This window comes from Theropithecus gelada, chromosome 13, assembly GCF_003255815.1.
Source record: "Theropithecus gelada isolate Dixy chromosome 13, Tgel_1.0, whole genome shotgun sequence".
Classification (NCBI taxonomy): Eukaryota; Metazoa; Chordata; class Mammalia; order Primates; family Cercopithecidae; genus Theropithecus; species Theropithecus gelada.
The window spans coordinates 93681862-93703567 of record NC_037681.1 but is presented as its reverse complement, the minus strand read 5'-3'; the positions used below and the strand labels follow the sequence as shown (position 1 = coordinate 93703567).

General features: G+C 50.8%; 1 protein-coding gene across 18 annotated transcripts in view; it reads left to right on the top strand.

Moving 5' to 3' along the window:
* The window catches only part of SFXN5 (sideroflexin 5), a 131300-nt gene that overhangs the window by 87167 nt on the left and 22427 nt on the right, over window positions 1-21706 (top strand). For 15 of the 18 annotated variants that reach the window (XM_025353688.1, XM_025353682.1, XM_025353681.1 and 12 more), the window contains 2 exons: window positions 14944-15059; window positions 17994-18079. The exons of 2 other annotated variants lie outside the window; for them this stretch is intronic. In XM_025353688.1, coding sequence (XP_025209473.1) covers window positions 14944-15059; window positions 17994-18079 — 202 coding nt within the window. Of the gene's footprint in view, window positions 1-14943; window positions 15060-17993; window positions 18080-19154; window positions 19242-21706 lie in introns of all 18 variants that reach the window. One more of the 18 variants, XR_003115251.1, reaches the window with a different exon arrangement.

The following is a 21706-nucleotide window of genomic DNA, read 5'->3' as shown; positions in this document are numbered from 1 at the left end:
TTCTGCTAGTCTAGGTTTCAAGCCTTTGGTATTGAGAACAGTGTAAGGCAGTGCATAGTTGTCAAAAGAGAAGGGTAAACCAGTGCTTGAACCATAACAGCAGAGCTCCCCATCTGTGCCAGAGGACAACAATGGGGACAGGCCAGCACAGGGCATAAGGACTTGTGACCTCTGTGGTACCAAGGCACAGTCTGAAGAGCCGGAGTCAGACCCAGGCTCATGGTCCTGACCCTGATCATCATCTCCAGGGCCCTGCTTCTCCATCTGTAAAATGCGGGTACCAGTACCCACCTTCCTACAGCCCAGAGCTCTGGGAGGAGCAAGTGAGGCCACAAACCAGTTTCCACTGAGAGGAAGGTGCTTTGAAGCACTTGCAAAGCCCTGTGAGAGGGTGAGAGGTCACTGCTGGGCAGCCCCACCCCTGGATGACCCGGAGACTAATGAACTCCCAGAACCAGCCACCTGGCTTAGCCTCAGCCAGCCCAGATAATTGCTATAGCAACGCCACACTTTTAATGAACTTTCAGCTATTTCTGTCGTGGGCCATTAATGGAATAACCCTTTAGATCTGACTTCGTTAAGAGGCCTAATAAAGCAAACACGGCTGCCCAACTGCTGTTCCTGGCCATTCAGCCTGGAGGGTCAGATACAGTCTAAGAAGGGGCAGCGCTCGGCTGCACTGGGCTGGATCTGGGATTCAGCCAAGATGTAATCTGTCCTTAGCCAAGCTTTAGATAAGAACTTTGCCGGGGGCCCATTCCAGCCCTACTGGCCATCTTGCTGTGTGACCTTGGCGTGGTCTTAACCTCTCTGGGACTGTTTCAGGAGGAGGGTCCCTGCTTTGGGTCTGAGACTTTCTGACCTGCCCCTCTTCAGACTCCAGTGCAATTCCCCTCCCCTCTTCTTTTTGGGAATGAGGCCTCAGCTGCTGGCACAGGTGCAGCCACTGTTGTAGTCTTGAGATCCTGAACATCCCTCGCAGCTTGCATAATGTGGTTTGTAGCGGTGACAGTCCTAGCTCGCTGGGATCCAGGGAGAGGCAGGCCCTCTGTGGCTTCTTCCTCCGCCTGGCTACTGAGTCCTGGCTGGGTGCCTGCCTGCCTTCTGCCCCAGCCCCAGCCTCCCCTCCCCGCACACAGGCTTCCATCTCTCTAGTCCCCCTGTCCATCCCTCTCATCCGCAAATGGGCACTTGCGGACTGCCCTAGTCAATGCTGACACAGTTTTGAGATGATTAGGTATGGCCCTTACCCACCAGAGACTCAAAAGCCCGCTGGTCCTCTCAGGCCACTGTCCAGTCCCTGTACTTGGCCTCTCTGCACCTTATCCAGAGTATCCCTAAGCTGCACTGGGTGCTGGCAGGGCCTAGGTCCTGCCCGGAGTTCACTCCAGCTCTCCGAGGCAGGCCAGGCCAGACCTGGCTGGGCCACCGTTAAAGGTGACCAAGAAGCTGGCTCAGGCTGTGTTTGACCTCGTGGAGGGTCCTCTGTCCCTTTAGGCTGCTTGCAGAGATGGGACTCACTGAGCAGTGAGTGCACAGGGGAAGGTGGCTGGGGAAAGTGGCAGTGATCATATTTAAGCCTTGTTGTTGGGATGTGAGTGGAGTTGAAGGGGGTCTTCAGGGTGATGGGGGTCCTGAAGAAGCTTGTGCCCTGTGGTCAGAGGCCACATCCAGACTCACACTTCTGAGCAGGTTGGGAACTCAAGCTCTAGGGAACAAGGAAGCCCCAGGAGTCAATTTCTTCTTCCCAAGGCTCTGCCAGCTCCTCTGCAGGCTCCAGCCTGAAGCCTGGGAGGTGGGCTACACACTGCCTAAGAGTGGCCTGAGACACACGCACCTGGACCCCACACCGAACTCCACCACTCCCACCCCATCCTACCCACTGTCTCCTCATCTGGAAATGAGGCCTCTGACGAGACCCTCCTTCAGCCCTTTCCCACCAGCACCTCTGTGACTGCAGGCCTCCTTGAGGTTTGCAGAGCTCTTGGGTGCTGCACGGCTCCCCTCATGTTCTCCAGCAGGCCTCTCTCCTCCCTCGGTTCTCCTCATTCTGTGCTGGGAGGGTCTGAAGGCAGAGCATGCCATCACCTTCTTACAGAAGAATGAACAAAGTCAGACTTGCTGGAAGTGGTACTGAGCTGGCCAGAGCCCAGCCCTCCCAGGCCCAGCCCAGGGCTATTTCAAGCCCTCTGAGATAACCCCTCACCCCTATAGCTGAGAAACTGAGCAGTGTGGCCCAGAGGCAGCCAAGGCTACGCAGTATCCTCCCTGTTCTGCCTCCAGGTTCCCCCCCTAGTTTTTCAGAGTGTGTGTGTGCACACGCCTGTGTCACATGACTGATGCGTGTACACACACATGTGCTGAGTACGTGGGAAGCCCTGGGATGCTCACTGCAGCCATTTCTCTCCCCTTGGAGAGAGGTGGTTTCAGGGCTATGCTGTGCCCCTGGTCTAGAACAGCAATCGTGTGGGAGATCTCAGTTTCTATTTATACGTGGAGATGTTAGGAAAGACAGTGAGCCCAGGAGCATGTGTGCTGGCATCGGAATCGATTGGGGACTGGTAATTAATTTGCTTAGACCTTAATTAATTCTCCAGTTCTTTCTTATTTGTGGACTGTCACGCCTAATTGTGTTCAGGAGCTCAAGCTCGGAGCAGGCCCTCTGTTAATTGACGTATGGTTGCTGCGAGGTGAAGTTAATGGTTTGGGAAGCTGGGCAAACAGTGTAATTAAAGGTCAGTAGAAGAGGCATTGGAAAAATACACACCCCCAGGTCCAGCCACCAGTCTCTGTGAGCAGAGTCCGTTCCAGGGGTTGCCGGCCCCACAGGCTTCTTGATGGGCCTTGGGGGAGGGGTACCGGGAGCAGTTACCAGCAGGAAGGAGGGCCAGGTCCCGGGTCCCAGAGGGGCAGTGGCCAGGGGAATAGACACATCTTATTGACAGTAATGGGTGGGGCAGGAGCTTTAGGGAGATGGAGACTGAGGTGTTGTCTCAGCAAGCACATCTATAAAGCTGACCCTCTAGACTCCGGGTAGGTGTGGGCATGGGGAGGGCAGGAAGCCCTGAAGGTCACTCCAGGCTGCCTGGCTACATCCACTCGAAGCAGGGAACAGGCAGTGATTGTATCATGTGCTCATCAAGACCCCCAGCTAGGCCCTGAGCTCCCAATGAGGGAGGCCCGAGCCTCGGCATCAGCCAGCTGCTCCTTCCAAGGAGAACAAGCTTCCTGCAGGCACCGGAAATGCCAGCCTCAGCAGCTCCTTGCTGAGAAATGACTTCTTCCTGTGCCGTCCCCAGCAGTCTCTTATGTTAAATGTCAGAATGTGTTTTATTGCCATGAAAGATCTCTGTGTTCACCGGTGAATCCGTCACCCAGAGTGTCCTGGCACTGTTTGGGAGAAGGTCTTCTGTTCATTCATGGGTGTGGCAAACCTGCTCCCCGATGTCCGCGCCCCCTTTCTCCCCAAGGCCACACGGGTGTTTGTGTCATTGAACCCCTCTTCTCTCCACTGCTCCCCCTTTGTGCTCAGTCCACCCTGCTTTCTCCATCTAGGAGGTGGCCATGGCAGTGCTGCCCAACTCTGGAGGGCCTACCCCCAGGTCAGAGCTCACCTCCCCAGGCCTCATCCCCTGTAAGCAGGAGGCAGCAGCGTGCACCTGTGGCAGCTTTGTCCTGGGCCCTGTGACATCAAGGTCCCTCCATCAAGGTCAATGGTGCTTCATGTGGCATCCACGCCCTTCAGGCACCTCTGGATGCCAGGAGTCCCTTCTTTGACCTGCCCTGCTCTTGCCTCTCCTGTGCCCCACTGCAGCCCTGGAGAATCCTGCCATCCTCCTCTCCTCCCTCTTGCTGAGCCCTGGGCCTTTGCATGTGGCCCTGATGTCTGGATACCTGCTCTTCCCACTACCTCAAGCCATCCTCTGCCCTCCGTCGACTGCCAGGCCTTTGTGAGTCGGCTCAAACACCATCTCCTCTGGAAGCCCTCACTGGGAATCCCAGCCAGGGTTAGGCGGCAGCTACCTGTGTGTGCCGATGTCTATCTGAGGACTGCCCATGTTGTTTCCAAGCCTGCCTCCCCCATTAGACAGTGAGTGCCCCAAGACAGGGACTGGATCTCATCCACCACCACCCTCAGCCCCCTCGGTGCCTGGCACACAGTCAGTGCTCAGTGTGGGTTTATTCAATGATCAAACGCGTGCTTTGGCACAAAAGGTTTGAGATGAGGCTCTCGCAGCAGAACCTCACCTTGATGAGAGTGGTGGCCACATTCTGTAGCTACCTGGATATTTATTCTGAACATTTTCCACTTTTTAAAGTTGGTTTTGAGTGCTCTGTTTTCTTGTATACATTTTTACCATCACTGTGGTCCACTCTTAGTCAGCAGGCCTAGGGCGAATGACCAATGAGCTCACCCCTTTCCAGATCATCCTGGGCAGATTATCCAACCTTTCCAGGCCATGGTGGCCCCATCTATGAAACGGGATACTAGTATCTCTAAGCAAAGTTTTCATGGGGATTAAACATGTCAATTTCCCAGCGTAGCATGAGCACCTCTTAAATGTTGATCCTCTTCCAGCCCCACTCTGTTCCTCCTGCCCCAATCAGGGGTGGCACATTCCTGCCATCAGGGAACTTGTTCTTCGGGGGTAAGAGGTGGTTAGATGTTCAAATGGCACAAAAAAACCCACAAAAGTTCTGGTGATAAGGGCAATAAAGTTTTATAGAGGATGAAACCCATTCGATAATCTCTCTCAATCACCTTCCATCACCTCTGCGATTTTAGGAATTTAATATGAACTGAATTATGTAGGGAAAGGGTGTTTGTTGAAAAAAGGGGCGGGATAATTAGATCATGTTATCAAGGGAATATGTGGGCGTGGTGGTGTGGATTTTGAGGAGCCGTGGAAGGCTGGGCTGGGCTGGGTGCTGGAATCGGTGGCAGCCTCAGAACTGGCATGGGCCCCTGGTGTGTGTCAGGCCCCAAGAGGACACAGGCAGTGGGTCCAAGGCAGCCAGAGGGAAGTGTCTAGTGTCCCAGGGCTCTGTTTTCAGTTTCATTCCCTTCAGTTATTTTGACTGCCTTGGATGGAGGAGGCCTGTGGCTCACATTCAAGAAACAGGGACACCAACCTGGCAGGGATTGTGAATTCATGGGCAAGAGCACCAGGATCTAAAAAGATCTGTCGAGGTGGGCCGATGAGATCTCACAAGGTTTGATGTAAGTCTTGCTGTTCAAAAAACGTAGGTGCACAAGTGATAGGGTGCCAAGACCTGACTTGGCTGAAGTTCTCAAGACAGAGACCCAGGGGTCTCGTGGGCCGTGTGCTCAGAATGGGTCCCTGGTGTGGCATGTGCCTCTGATGATGCTCACTCAGATTTCAGCTGCATTACTAAAGATAGAACACCAAGAACAAAGGAGTCTGTTTAATTCTGGCTGTACACGTCAAGAGTAGCTCTGATAAGTGGTAACGCCACAAGAGTGACAGGATCTTCTGAAAAAACTGAGAGCCTGTTATTGAAATGAACTGCCTGACCCCTGGATTTGAGGGAAATGTCTGATCAGCAGACAGGCCTCAGAAGCTGTGAGGGGCACTTGCACGTGACCAAGGCACCTGTTTCCAAGCAGCTTGCTCGGGAGCTGGCATACAGTAGGTGCTCCATAAGTGCTTGTTGCGTAAATGGCCTTCCAGTTCCAGGGTTTTATAATTCCTGAAATCCAGAAGGTAGAGACGCCCAGAGGCAGAGAAAGTGGGGAAGTGTAATGCGGAGGGAGGGAGGGGCTATGCAGGAGGGGAATGCAGAAGGGAGCAGGGGGCCTGGCTGGGCTGGGCTGGCCTGCTGGGGAACAGAGGAGGGCATGTTGGTGCTATGAGTGTTAGCTCGGGGTTTGAGCTTTATCTTTGGTTGACGGGGAACCATTGAAGAATCTCAAGCTAAGAGGCAGCTGTGATAAAAAGGGGCTTTTTAAAAAGATGGATGTGTTAGCAGGAATCATATTAAGAGATTCCAAACTTCCGAGTCAGCCTGCACCTAGACTTACAGGCTGATTTTTCAGTCCAGAAATTCCCGGTCCTGAGTCGGTGACACTTCAATATGGGTTGTGAAACTCTCCCCAAATTCTCAAGCTACTTAAAATTTGTGCTGCTTACTTAACACTGCCTCTCAGATGGAATAATGGGGATTTTTGTGAAATCGAGCAAATATGAGGGCATGCATCCTTATTTGATAATCATCACTGTCTTAAAGGCAGAGGGGTTGTATTCTGCTGTGATTCGAGTGTGAGAGAGAGAGTATGTGTGAGTGTGTAAAGGTGGTAATATGCCTACATGTATATTTTCAATGCATAAACCTTCCCCGGGCAGGGACGTGAGAACCTGGCTACAATGGTTGCCTCTGGGGAGGGGGTGAAGCTTAGGGTTGGGAAGGAGACTTACTTTTTATTATTTCCCCTTTTACACCATTTGAATCATTGACTGTGTTGCCCACAACGGTGGAAGGAAGGAAGAGGGGGAGGGAGGAGAGAAGAGAGAAGAGGGGAGGGGAGGCCAGCGTTACCTCCCACTTCTTGCAGATGAGGAAGTAGAATCTGGAAGTACTTAGTCCAGCATCAGTCTTGAGCCAAAATAGCAACTGAAGTTTCATGCTTGCTACTAGAGTGCTCGTTTGTTTGTTTGTTTTAATGCAAATGGCTCTATTTCTTTCTGATAATACATAATAGAATAAGCAATCCTACTTCTCTCTCCAGAGTCATTTAGTGTATATCCCTCCAAATTCAAGTTAACATCTAAAAGCATATGAATCTCTGCCCATTATATCTATATATAGTATAAATATGTTTATATAAATGTAATTTAATACAAATGGGTTCATATATATATATACACTATTCTGTAAACTGCTTTTTAACCTCACAGTCAATTTTAGATGTCTTTCCATGGCAGTCATAAAATTCTAACTTCTCCTTAGTGGCCACAATAGTTTGTTCCATGGCTATTTTCTATTTATTTATTTATTTATTTATTTATTTATTTATTTATTTATAGACAGAGTCTTGCTCTGTCACCCAGACTGGAGTTCAGTGGCATGATCTCGGCTCACTGCAACCTCTGCCTCCTGGGAGGCAGATTCTTCTGTTTTGGCCTCCTGAGTAGCTAGGATTACGGGTGATTTTTGTACTGGGGGTAACAGGTGATTAGATGTTCAAATTTTTGTATTTTTAGTAGAGATGGGGTTTCACCATGTTGGCCAGGCTGGTCTTGAACTCCTGACCTCAGGTGATCCACCCGCCTCAGCCTCTCAAAGTGCTGGGATTACAGGCATGAGCCAGTGCACTCGGCCTGTTTTTTTAATTATGAAATTTTTCTATTAACATAGAAAATGGAAGAAATAGAGAAAGAGAACGTTAGATACACTCAAAACCCTCCGCCTTCTTGATTCTGGTTTCTTTCTGTCCCCACAGAAGGCACCGACCTGGAGTTAGTGTATGCTTACCATTTAGGTTTTATATTTTAGCGTATGTGCATGTATCATAAGCCATCAACCGTATTGTTCATGAATTTTTTAACTGTACTATACTGTACATATCCTTTTGAAACTTGCCTTTCGTTGTGGTTTTGAAATGTATTTATGTTAATACATTTACATTCATTTCAGCTGCCATAGGCATTTGTACTCTGTGGCCATCCACAGGTGATTAATTGGGGACATTTAAGTGGTTTCCAGTCTCTCATTATTATACAGTCCTGCTCTAAACAACCTTGTGCTCTAAACAGCTCATGTGCACATGAGTAAGAGTTTCTCCTGGGCAAGTTTTCAAACCTTCCTCTGTATTATAATCACCTGGGGAATTAAAACAAAACAGATCTGGACCCTGCCTCAGCTTTGGTTTCACTTGTGCAGCCGGTGCTGGGAATCTCCAGGCTAGGGTGTGTAGCCAGACATGGAATGGACACATTAGAGGGTATGCATGTTTCTAGCTTTATTAAATATTGCCAGATGGGCATACGGGCGTTTACTCAGCCTGCAGGGTATGAATTTTTGTTTCCCTACATCCTCTTCAATATTTGATATTATCGATCTCTTAAAATTTGTGTTCATCTGGGCTGGACATGGTGGCTCACACCTGTAATCCCAGCACTTTGAGAGGTTGAAGCGGGTGGATCACCTGAGGTCGGGAGTTCAAGACCAGCTTAGCCAATATGGTGAAAACCCATCTCTACTAAAAATACAAAAATTAGCTGGGCATGGTGGTGGGTACCTGTAATTGCAGCTACTTGGGATACTGAGGCAGGAGAATCGCTTGAACCCGGGAGGCAGAGGTTGCAGTGAGCCAAGATTGTGCTACTGCACTCGAGCCCGGGTGACACAGTGAGACTACATCTGAAAAAAAGAGTAAAATTTGTTCATCTGAACTGGTTTATTTCTCATTTTAATTTGCATTTTTCCAGTTCCCAGTATGGTTGGGAAACTTTTCTTAACTTTATTGGACATTTGGGTTTCCAAACAGAAGAGAGAGCAAGAGGATATCCTTATTTCATACCATCCACAAATTCAAGATAGATTAAATGCCTAAATGTGAAAAGTAAATTAAAACCTTTGGAAGAAAATATAGATGAACACTGGAGTACGGGTAGAGTTTCTTTTTCCTTTTTTTTTTTTTTGAAGCAGAGTCTCTCTCTGTTGCCCAGGCTGGAGTGCAGTGGTGCAATCTTGGCTCACTGCAGTCTCCGCCTCCTGGTTCAAGCGATTATCTTGCCTCAGCCTCCTCAGTAGCTGTGACTACAGATATGCGCTACCACACCTGACTAATTTTTGTGTTTTTAGTAGAGATGGGGGTTTCTCCATGTTGGGCAGGCTGGTCTCGAACTCCTGACCTCAAGTGATCCACTCACATCGGCCTCCCAAAGTGCTGGGATTACAGGCGTGAGGCACGTGCCCTGCCTAGAGTTTCTTAACAACACAAAATGTATCTACCAGGAAGAATTCTTTATCTGACTATGTATTAAACTATATGACAGAAGACACCATGTTGTGAGAAAAACAAGTCACAGGCTGGGAATAGCTATTTGTAAACCCTTTAACCAATGAGGTTTAGCCTCCAAAACCTATGAGGAACTCCTGCAGATTTTTTTCCCTCACATCTAGAAACCTAACCTTGATTATTAGTAAGATTGGGTTCATGTTTTTTAGTTTTTCAGTCTTTTATGAATTGCCTACTCATATATTTTTCTATGATTTTGATCACCATATATTTTTCTTAATAATTGTTAAAGCTCTTATACATCGTATGGATTTTTTGGCTGAAATTAGCACCAACAGTTTGTGTTGAGGGTTTAAATAATAAGGGAGTCTATTACTTTACAAAGGGCGAGTGTCAGGTGGGGCATCCAGGGTGCTTCCCCCAGTGCTGCTCTGCTGGCCTCCCGGTGGGCTTCATCTCAGGCTTGTGGAAGACGGTGGCAGCAGCTCCAAGCATCACATCTGGACCCAGTGTCCAGAGGACAAGAGGCTCTGCCTGCCTCCCACCCCTTCTTAGATGGGAGGAGACCTTCCCCAGAAGTCCCCAGCAGACATTCCTGGTTGTCTGAAATCGGGTCACATGCCTCTTCCTCGATCAGTCACTGCCTGTGGGAAGATTATTACTATTAGTTTGGACTAATCTCTGGGGGGTAGAATAGCTCTTGGGAGTCAGTCACTATGACCCTCCATAACTTAAGATTAGTAGCCCTTTGTTTATCATATGTGATAAATATCACTTCCCAGGTCCCCATTTCTTATAGTATAGTTTCTAAATCAATCTTGAATGCTGCGTTTCTAAGATGCCTGAGTTATAAGAGGTATTAACATAATAGCCTCTTAGAAGAGAAGAGAACTATAGTTAGTGTCCATTGGAAGGAATAAGCAAGCATTCACTTACACATTCAATACAAGTCACTTTCTTTAGTACCACAGAGTTGGAGTCTAAGCCTCCTTCACATTTTCTTGTTCTTTTTTGGGCATTGGTTTTTAAACACAGCATCGTGGCCACCACTGCTTTTTGTAGTCCTGTTTCTAATCTCGACTCCTTTAGCCCGTTTAAGATGAATGGTATAATTTCAAAGCATATAAAAGAATATTGGGAATTTTTGTTTGCATTTCTGATTTGGTTATACTTGTGTCTCATATTTGTTCGTTACTTGAAGAAAAAATATTCCTGAAATTAATCAGCTTCTTTAGGAAGCCGACATGTCGTAGGTACCTAAGTGTGGACCCATGACTAGGTTACGTCAATCCCTGCTGGCTTTAAAATTTGTGTGATCTTCAAGAAGTTTGGCAGGTTTTTTTTTTTTCTTTCTTTTTTTTTACTTTTTGGGTAAATGAAACATGATTATATTCTCACTGTAAAAATTTAAATATTATAGAAAAATTCTGGTGTAAAAAAGTGGAAGTCTTTCAACAACCCCTAATTCTCAAATTGAATTCCTTTCCCCAAGCAGACCACTCTGTGAGCTGTGAACCTTCCAAAACATCACCTGTGGATTTCTGCACACATGTATGTGCATATGCCAATTACAGGGCTTTACATACAGTAAATCATCATGTGCATAGTCAGTAGCTTTTTTCACATGACAGTTTGTTTTGGAGATCTTCCCATGTGAGTTCCCTAATGGTGGACATTTAGGTTGTTTCTAATTATTTGCTCTTACAAACAGTGCTATAATTAACATCCTTGTAAATGTCTCTTTGTGCATATGGGCAAGCATTTCTTTAGGGTAGCTATCTATGGTTTGGCAATTTCTACTGTCTTTAATTGCATTGCCTGGTATCTGGCAGACGATCTTCTGCATGTACAATAACTTTTCATGTCCGTGCTCCATTATAGTGTAAGTTTTAGAAAGATGTTTTAGGCAACAATTAGGAATCTAAGTTTAAGTTCAAATTCTGTATGGATTGCTGTGGTCAGCTGAGGTGACACTTGAATGAATGGGTACCTCTACACATGGCTGAATTCACACACGTACAGGCAATTGTGTTGAGTAGCAGGTAAGGTTCCCTTCTCTGCCGACTTTCATTGTAAGGCACATCATGGTTTTTAAAACATTAAAATATGGGAAAGTGCGTTGTAGAATTGAGGAGTTATGTAGTTTATTTTCCCCAAATCAGTAGCCCATTGCTACTGATAGTCCTTTCCCTGTGAGTTGATAGAATTGCTTTACCACCAATTAATTTCCCCGACAGATGGGTGTGTTACAGGACTAGTGCACTGCATTGATCTGCTTGTCTATTCCTGCCCTAGTTCAGGGGGCAGGCTCCCCTGTGATCTTTTGGAGAACTTTCTTGCACATTTGTCTTTCTGTCTACTGCTCTTTCTTCCTCCCCACACTGCCCCTTTTACACTGGGTGCTTCATTAGCTTTTCACAATCTGCATGATTTTGCATCGCAATGGGTCGGATGTGAGAACATCTGCAGCAGGCAAGAGCAAATTCTCTTCAGGACTTAACACTGAGCTTGCCATCATCAAGAAGCAATGTCTTTCTCTCTCCTTCTCTTTCTCTCTCTCATTCCTTGACATCTCCCACATTGCTGCTCAAACATCAGTTATGCCTGAGTCTTGAATGGTGTCAATCTGAGTTGAAAATGTGCCAGCTTCCTTAACATCATCACTAACAGGCTGCTTAATGAACCTGCTGATACCATCAATAGTAGATCTTGCTGGTGTGTTGGAGAGGAGACCCGTGCCCCAGGGTTGTGCGTGCTCTCGTTCTCTCTCTGTCTCTGTTTTTTCTTTTTTCTCTCTCTCTTTCTCTCTCTGTCTCTCTCTCTATCATTTGCTTAGGCTCTCAGTGTCCCTGTCACAGGAGCTGGACTTGCCAGGAGTGGGATGGGAAGGATCAGGGACAGTTTGAAAAGGATATGGCAGAATTCAAAGTTCGGGATGAGCTCATGGAAATGAAATCACTATAACAGGCTGGCATTCCCATTGTTTAAGGGCATGGATGGCTGGTAGCCTGTGCATACGGTAGGTGCTCAATAAAGGCCAACCAATGCACACAGTCAACAGAAGAGATTGTAGGTCATGTGCCATCTATGTAGGCTGTAAGAATTGCCTGTTTCAAGGGAGGAGCCTGGGGGAGTACCATCATTCTGAGATGACTTTTAGGGTTTTCTCTGTCTTTTTTCCATCCAGGCAGCTTCAGAAATGTCCTGGAGGGGCTGGATGAGGGGAAGGAGGCTGGGTTTTCACTTCCTTTCATGCTTCATCTTTCATCTCAGTGGTTTTATGTTTGAACCAAAGCTGTCCTGCTCGCCCCATGTTTAATGTTTGGAGATTACAAGGAGGGAGTGAGATGCCATTGTGAGTCAGGGCTGGCCCACCACCACCTCCAGATCCACACTCTCTCTTCTCTTTGTCTCCCCTGTGCATACACACACAAAATTGGGGCTAGAGATGTTTCAGCTGTCCCCAGCTTCCCCTGACTTGGCATGGGCACAGGTGCAGAGGCTGACATTTTGTGTGAGCTCAGCCAGCACCCAGAAATCCTGTGGAGACCTTAAATTCTGCCCCTCCTTTTATGCCAGGAGAAGCCGAGGTGGGGTTGGGGTGGCAATGGCTCAAGTCCCCAGAGTGAGCTGGTAGCTCCCGACCTTAGCAGGATGCTCATCTCCTGGACCACATTCCTGTATCTTTGCCTTTCCGGGAGTGGCGGCGGTGGTGGTATGGTGGACAGCTTCCTCAGAGGGCTGGGATTGATGCCTTTCAGGGCAGAAAACCACACTATCCTCTCAATGGTTTTCTCAGGTCTCCTGGGAACCGAGAGCCTGGCAGCCCCAAGGGCATGGGGGATGCATAGCCTCCCTAAGGCCACTAGAGGGCGTACCACTAACACAGAGGCCAGGTGGCTGCTTCCCAAGGCTACCCTGGGGGACCCTTCTGGGCCCTGAGCCCTGGGCTCCTGGGGCTGAGGGGGGAGAGATATGGAGCCAGAATTGGAACCCAAGCCCAATGGCCCCAAACCCAGGCTCCCAACCCCTCCTGGTCATGCCCTGCTAACCAGATCTCCTTTACCTTGGATTCAGCTTCCTAATTCTGTCTGTCGCTGCCTATGGTGAAAACGAGGGTTTCTGAATGTCAGCAATGTTGACATATTTGGGGGCCAGATGATCCTTTGGTGAGGGGACTGTCCTGTGCCTTGCGGGATGTTTAGCAGCACCCCTGGCCTCTCTCCACTCAGATGCCTGCAGCAACCCCCGACCCCTAGATCTCAGTCACTGAAAATGCCCCCAGACATGGCCAAATGCCCCACAAAACCGCCCCTGGCAGACAGCGGCTCTTTAGGGCAGGTGAGCATGCCTGTTGTGGGGTAGGAGAGCCCGGGACGCAGAGGGACCGTCCATGGTTCCCACTGCGCTGAGTGTCGGTGGTAGCAGAAGAGATACTCGAAGATGGCGTGTGTGCTCTAAATACATTTTAGAACTGTATTTGGTCTCCTGCTTTTCTTCTCCAAAGACTGCAGAGCCTCTCGGTCTTCCCCTGTTTATTCCACCTCCCCATTTTAACGAAACAGGCGACTGAGGCCCCTGGGGTCTCAAGCCACACGTCACCCACAGAACCCTGTGCCCCAGCTGTGAGCACCCTGGACCGCTTGTTGGCTCAGGCCCCAGGAGCATCTGTGGTCTCCCTCCCACTCCGCCTGCCCACTAGGCCCCACCACCCTCCAGCTCCCCAAACCCTGGTGCCCCCCCCACTGGAGGGAGGGGGAAGCAGCAGGTGTTGATGCTAATCAGCGTTCACAGCCCAGAACTGCAGTCGCTCCCAGGCTCACACACTCCCCAAAATTAAACACTCATTATACAAAATTAATTGACATTAATTAGCAAAAATTAAAACTTTAAACACAGCAAGGCGCTTTGGGGGGAGGAGTGAAGCAGGCAGACTCCGCATTTGTCACCCCCCACTCCCCACCTGCCCACCCCTCCCAGGTCCCCCCACTTCCATCCTGAAGCAGGGCTGGGAGAGTTCAGGCGGGGTCAACACCCACACTGCACCGGGCCACGGGGCCTGGCCCCGTCGTGTGAGTTCCAGACTGGGGGAGCAGAGAGAGGATCCCTGAGCTAGTCTGGTGGCCCCAGACTTCACCAACCAGTGCTTCACTAAGGAGCTGGGAACCCTCCCCTCAGCCCAGGTCCCCAAGATCTCAGATGGTGGAGGGGCCTAGCCAAAGGCAGGAACTCAACCATAGGAAGCAAGAATGGAGAAGGTCTGCCTTTAACTCAGCCCGCCGCGCCCCCCCAACCCTCCTGCCCCGCTGGGTATTCAGAGGCAGAGGCGCTGTAGCCTTTCTGCTCTGTCCCACTCTGCTGTGTGACCTCAGATAAGTCACTCTTCTCTGAGCCTCAGTGTTCCATCCATATGATGAGGGGGTGGTGCTGGGTGAACACTGAGGTTTCTGCCTCTCTGGCACCTGCTGTCAGGGAGGCAAATTTCTGAGAACTTGATTCACTCAGAGACTGGAGGGGCTGGATGTGAGACAGGCAGTTCAAGAGGATGGGGCAGCCCAAGGGCCCCAGTGATGGTGGAACATCAGCCTCTCGGGGTCAGGGGGGATGCAACTTCAGGCCAGAGAGCCCTCCTAGATGGACACCCACTTTGCCTGCCTAGACAGTCTGCCCTGGAGGGGAGGATAGCAATCCCTCGGTAAGTGGCCGCTTTCTGAGGCAGAACGGGTGTCCTCCCTAATACCTGTTCTTTTCTACTTCTGCTTACCAGGTTCCCAAGGTCCCCCAGATCCCTCAGCAGGCTGATAGGCAGGTGGACAACAGAACCACCCCTTCCCCAAGCTTTGCCCATGCATTTGAACACAGAGCCCCATGGCTTGGGGAGGGAGGAGCGCAGTGACCTCCCTCCAGGTGGAATGCCATCTTCCTCCTCATCCTGCTCTCTGCATCCCCTCTCTCTGCAGCCAGTGCCAATATCTGCAACGTGGTCCTGATGCGGTATGGGGAGCTGGAGGAAGGGATTGATGTCCTGGACAGCGATGGCAACCTCGTGGGCTCCTCCAAGATCGCAGCCAGACACGTGGGTCTGGGGGCTTGCAGGGTTGGGGAGGCCAGCAACAGGGAGGGGAGTGGTTTTCCCTTAGCGTGTGTCTTCCACAGGCTTCTATCCGGAGTACGCTTGTTTTGGCCTCTTGATGTCTCTTCTCACCCTGCCGCCACCTCCAATCTGCATGAGTCTGGGCCTCTGGCCTCCTGCCTGTTCCCCTGGACATGGCCTTGCTGCCGTGAAAAGTCCCCGTCTCTTGTTGCAGCCCCTCAGGACCCAGCTTCTAGCTTGTCTCACCCAGAGGAGGTGTTAATTGGTGAGGGCAGAGGAGACTCCCTCAGAGCTCTCTTCCCCCTCCCTCTGCCCGGGGCCCTGCCTCCCAGGCCTTCACATCCTCTTGAGTAAGCCAAGGAAAGCTTGGGAGGCCAGTGGTTTGTGGTTCTGGGTTAATAGGCACTTCTGCAGGTGAGAGCTCACCTGGGAGTGAGTGCCGTGCGTGAGGTTGAGGGATTTGAGGCTTGCAGAGGTTTGGAGGATATTTTGTTACAAGACCTTCTTTCACCCCTGGTTTCATAGGCTCAGCCACTCTAGCAATTGCAGTTTAAAAAATGAAAACACGGGCTGGTCACGGTAGCTCACGTCTGTAATTCTAGCACTTTGTGAGGCCAAAGTGGGTGGATCGCCTGAGGTCAGGAGTTCGAGACCACCCTGGCCAACATGGCAAAACCCTGTCTCTGCTAAAAATGCAAAAATTAGCCAGGCGTGGTGGCGGGCACCTATAATCTCAGCTACTCAGGAGGCACAGGCAGGAGAATTGCTTGAACCCGGAGGGTAGAAGTTGCAGCCGAGATCACGCCACTGCATTCCAGCCTGGGTGAAAGAGTGAAACTCCATCTCAAAGAAAAAAAAAAAGAAAACGCAGTCCATGTGTACATCTCCCTCTGCTTTCCCAGCCTTTGTCCTGATGGTGGTTAGTGGCTCCTCTTGCTGCCCCCTGGGCTCTGGCTTCTGTGCTGGGCATGGGGCAGGGTGGGTGCTAGGGGGGAGCCATGAGGTAGTCGAGCATGCATCCCTGTTCCAGCCACTGTCCTCATGAGCTCCCATGAGGGCCTCAAGCCTTACCCCAGTCATATGGTCTTCTCAATCAGACTTTGGTCTAGGAAGAGCTCTCTCCAAGTCAGTGCCCCTCCAAGGTTTTTAGGGCAAGGGGTTGGGGGTGTCATGCCTACATTGCATCCTCTGCTCCCTGCACTGGCACTGGAGCCTCGTGTCATTCCCATACCTGTTCCGGAGACTGGAGGGGCCTCTCCCAGGCCTTCCTGAGGCTGACCATGAAGAGCCCAGGTTCCATGGGAGAAATGTTCAGCCCTGAGCCCATCATGAGAGTGGATTTAGCCTCAGTTTCCCACCTCTCCCCAACTTCCTATCCCAGCCTTTTTCTTTTTCCCCAACCCCCCTGAGGGAGGACAGCCATGATAACTCCTCTCAGTGTTACACAGCAAGGAAACCCAAGCGGCCTGAGCTCCCTTCAGCCTGGCTTGCTTAGTTCTTTGCTGTCTGGGGAAGGACTCCAGGCATCTGTGGGCTGTGAGCCGCTCCTGGAGCCCCTTCTGAGGACCAGAGCTTGTGGGGTTAAAAGAACTCACCACAGTGGCTGTCGGAGCTCAGAATTGCCACTGAGCTGTGCTGTGGCCAGGGACACTCCTACCCCAGGAATCCCTTGGGAGCCCCTGGAGCAAGGCCCCAGGCAGATCCTCAGGGAAACCCTGCAGATGCCCTACTGAAGCATACCTCCCTTATAGAACCAACCTCTTGTCACTGAGAAAGACTCATCCAGAGCCAAGAGACACAAGATCTTGCAAATCTTTGTCTTTAAGAGATTTAAAAAAAAAAACAGAAAACAAAAAGGAGGCTGGGTGCTGTGTCTCACACCTGTAATCCCAGCATTTTGGAGGCTGAGGTGGGCGGATGACCTGAGGTCAGGAGTTTGAAACTAGCCTGGCCAACATGGCAAAACCGCATCTCGACTAAAAAATGCAAAAATTAGCTGGGTGTGGTGGAGTGCGCCTGTAATCCCAGCTACTCAGGAGGCTAAGGCTGGAGAATTGCTTGAACCCAGGAGGCGGAGGTTGCAGTGAGCTGAGATCACGCCACTGCACTCCAGCCTGGACAACAGAGCAAGACCCTGTCTCAAAAACAAACAAACAAAAAACACCAACAACAAAAATGGTAAATTCCAGAAGCTCAGTCCTCCTTTGGCTCCATGAGCCCTACTGGCTCAACAGGCCCCAGCTGTGTGTGCCAGCCTTGCTTTTAGAGCTGCTCCCCAGCCCCTATGCACACAGTATGTGAGGCTGTGCCCACCATCCCCAGGGTACTCGACCACCTCCCTGAGCACTGCCCTTTCCTGGGGCTGCCTGGGTGTTCCCCACGTGTGGCAGGTGGTGGGAATCTGCTCTTCTCAAATGTGTGTGGTAAGAAGAACAGTGGAAGCCGGGCACGGTGGCTCACACCTGTAATCTCAGTACTTTGGGATGCTGAGGCAGGCAGATCACCTGAGGTCAGGAGTTTGAGACCAGCCTGGCCAACAAGACGAAACCCCATCCCTTCCCTACTAAAAATACAAAAATTAGCCAGGCTTGGTAGTGTGCACCTGTAATCCCAGCTACTCAGGAGGCTGAGACAGGAGAATCACTTGAACTTGGAAGCGGAGGTTAAAGTGAGCTGAGTTCATACCACTGCACTCCAGCCTGGGAGACAGAGCAAGACTCTGTCTAAAAAAAAGAAAGAAAGAAAGAAAAAAGGAAACCAGTGTTTTTTGTTGTGTGGAATGCAGCTTCCTGAGCAATCCCATGAATAATGCCACTCAGACACACATGTGTTGTGGTGGCACACACCTAGGGTGGGTGTGCTGTCCCATCCCCGGCCGTCAGGCCCCTCTTACCACAGCCTCTGCCTGCCCCTCAGGCCCTGCTGGAGACGGCGCTGACGCGAGTGGTCCTGCCCATGCCCATCCTGGTGCTACCCCCGATCGTCATGTCCATGCTGGAGAAGTGAGTTGGGGCAGCCAGCATGGAGAGGCCACTGTGGGGGAGGAGGAGGAGAAGGAGGGGGAACCAGCTGGCCCAGGCACGGGATGAGGGGGCGGCAGGAAGCCTGCCCCAGTTTGTGTAGAGGGTGGAAGGTGTCTTGCTCCGTCTTGGACTCTCCAGGTAGTGCCACGGAATCACTCTGTGAGAATTCTTGGACTTTCACTATGCAGGACCCTGGGCTAGGTGCCACAAGGGATACCAGGATGACAGCGCTGGCCCTCCCCTGAGGAGCTGGCAGTTCTGGGGGGGGTGTGTGCGCACATATGCTCACATGATCTCAGTGAATAGTGCAGGACCATTTGTGAAGGCAGAGTCTGAGGATTCAGGTAGGAAGACTAGATTCGGGTAGGCATCTGCTGTGGGGCAAATCACCACCTTACTGAGCCTCAGTTTCTCTGCTTGTAAAATACAAATAGTAATAGCCTCCTGCCTCTCTCAGAGGGATGTTCTAAGCACTCATATCTGTCATGACTGTAAAGAAATGAGGGAGCATAATAACAGTAGTGGAGTGATTCTATTAATGAATGAGTGAGTGCGAAACTGAAGGGGCGGACTGGAAGGCTGCCTGGAGAGGGCAGGCCCTGGGAGAAGGCAAGGGGCAGGGGAGGGTCCCCTAGGTGGAGGGAGCCTGGAGGTACAGACCCGTGGCTTGTCAGTTGACAGCGAGGAGACCCTACCCCATGGGGACACCTCAGGACAGCAGCTGGAATTGGGGGCATGTGGTGTAAGGACGGGGATAGGGGGTACTCCATCTGGGGTTATGGGGCAAAGGATTCTTCCCTGTTTGGGGACTTTCTTACTCCCACAGTATGAATTATAATAACAAGTGACATTTATTAAGCACTTGTATATCGAAGTCCTCTCTGTCAGGTTTCTGCCCGAATGCCGCCTCCTCAAAGAGGCCTTCCCTGACCACCCCATCAGAAGTCACCATTTCTCACTATTTCCTTTCCCTTGAGTCCTTTATTTTTCTTACAGCCCTTATCCATATCTGATATTGTTCCTCTAGTTGTGCATTTTCTGTCTGCTCTACTAGAATGTCATCTCCATGAGGCACGTCCATCTTTTTGTTCACTGCCCTGCCCAGCATCTAGCACAGTTCCTGCCACAGAGTAGATGCTCAGTAAGTGTTTGTTGAAAGGATGAATGAGTGAGTGAATGAATCCTCTCATTTCCCTTCAGGACAGCACAATAAGGTATGTATAATATCCTCATTCTACAGCTGAGGAGAGGAAGGCAAAGACAGGCTATATCATCCACTTACGGTCACGTACTAGGAAATAGCAGAGCCAGTGGTGGCTCAGGAGTGCAGCTGCAAATCTTAGTCTCTTCAAACCACACTGGCTGCCTCTTACATCTTCAGGTCACAACCCACAATCCTGTGTTTGAGCCCTGCCCTGTGTGGAAATGGGAAGAGTAGATTTGGGGTCTGATCTCAGGAAGCCTGTGTGTTTATAAAGGTGATGGGCAAGACCCGTTACCCAGGTCAGCTGCAGGTGAGAGCAGGCAGTGTGTGAACTTGGCCAAGGTGACCTTGAGAAGAGGGAGCACCGTGGGACTGGCAGCAAGGAGGGCTGGTCCCCAGAGAGGGGCTGTGGCCAACCCAGAGAGCAGGATAGAATTTTTGTGGAAGGGCGGGCTTTCTGGGCAGGGTGTAGGCCTGTGGTGTGGACACTAAGGTGTCCAGCCTGGCCATAGTGAAGTGTGCTCATGGGGCCAGCTAAGGAGGGGTCCTGTGTGCCCAGCTGAGATGATCCCTCTCTCACCCTAGAAGAGGGCGGAGGCTCTGGGGGTACCTGAGCATGGGCATGGTATGGTGAGCGCTGGGATTAAGAAAATTCGCGTGGTATGAAAGTTTGCAACAGACAAAAATAAACAGGGCAGGCTCTTTCGTGCCCCTGACTCTCGTATACATAGCCCCTTCGTGAACTGAGGTTGCCCCTGAATACCAGTGACTGCAAGTACATACAGGGAGCCAGCAGGGCAGGTGAGGAAGGTGGTTCTTCTGTCCTTGAGACGACTGAGTCCTGAACCTTGGAATTCTGAAGCAGGTTCAGTGAGCAGCGCTTACTCTGTTACTTGCACCACAAGTCCAGTGAGGTAGAACACTTGCACGAGTCAAGCGAAGCAACTTTATTACTCACAGATAGGCCTCGGGGACAACGGACGCCTACCACTCAAGGCAAGCTGGTGCTCCACGGCTCGAGAAAGCTGCCCAGGGAGGATGGAGTCTCCTCCACCCGCGTACCACATCACACTGCAACTGAGGGAGCCTGGGAGCACTCTACCCTGGGGTTTCCACCCTGGGGACATCAGCTTGCTGTGCTAAAGTGTTGCAGGACATCCTGTTCCAGAAGAGGTGGGAACATGAGCCCAGGCTGTCCCAGACAAGCCCTCCTTATCTCAAGATGTTGCATTCCCAACACATCCTACAGCTATCCTGAGAACTACTACGAGGGTGGGGTGTGAAGCTGGGTCAGCCATGCTCATCCAGGGACCTGTCCTTCTGCAAGAATTTGGGGGAAAACATGCTCTGCGATGCCTTCCCAGTTGGCAGAGATGTTTGCAGAAAGTGGAATGATGGTTAGTGTCCCATTAACTTGGGGACTTAAACTTGGCTTTGGGAGTCATGGTGAAACAGGAAAAGTTCCCTTGTCCCCCTCAAAGGGAGTGTGATGGGGGTGTGGCTCACTTCTTCAGGGCCCTGCTGCTCAAACCTCTAGGGGAGCATACAGACGATGGGGAGGCTGTGGGGCTCCGACCCCACCGCAGTGTCTAGGGGTGAATGTACAGCTGAAGCCCCAGTATCGTGAAGACAGAGGGCTTTCTGTATCCCGGGGTTTCTTGCCTTGGTGTACTGAAAGAATTGGGTCACACGTGGGCTTGGAGATTGAGTGCAAGGTTTCATTGAGTGGAAGTAGCTCTCAGCAGACTGGGGAGCCAGAAGGGAGATTGGTTTTCCCCTGGAGTCGGGCTGCTTGGTGGCCCAGGCTGTCCTCTGACTGCCCCAGCCAAACTCCGCGTCGTTCTGCCAGTTGGTGGCCTGCCAGCATCTGTCCGTGTGCCCTTCTGCCAGCATGCTCCCCTCAATGTCTTGCTGTCCAGCCGCTTGTGTGTTCCTCCACTGATATGCTCCTCTGGATGTCCAGCTTTAGGCACAGGATCAGGGGGTGTGGCAGGCCAGGGTGGCCTTGGGAAATGCAATATTTGGGCAGGAAAACAAAAATGCCTGTCCTCAGTTAGGTCCGTGGGCACAGGCCTGGGGGTGGAGCCCTAGCCAGAGACCACGCCCTTCCCTTTGCCGCTTCCTATCCATGGGAAGTGGGGTGATTATTCTGGGTCTGAACCTGCCCAGCCTGGGACCTCCCTAGTGTCTGGGGTGCCACATACTCTCACATTTCAGCCTCCAAAGGAGCCCCTCTGATAAGGTGATAAGAGGTCAGAGTTTGGTGCTCCTGGCAGCCTCATGTTTCATTGATCCTTCCCTGGAGTTCCTTGGAGGGTCCCTGGGGAAAACAAAAGTTCAGCCCAGGGTCCCCCAAGAAGATGAAGATGAATTAAGACCCAGTGTGTGACCTTGGAGGCTTG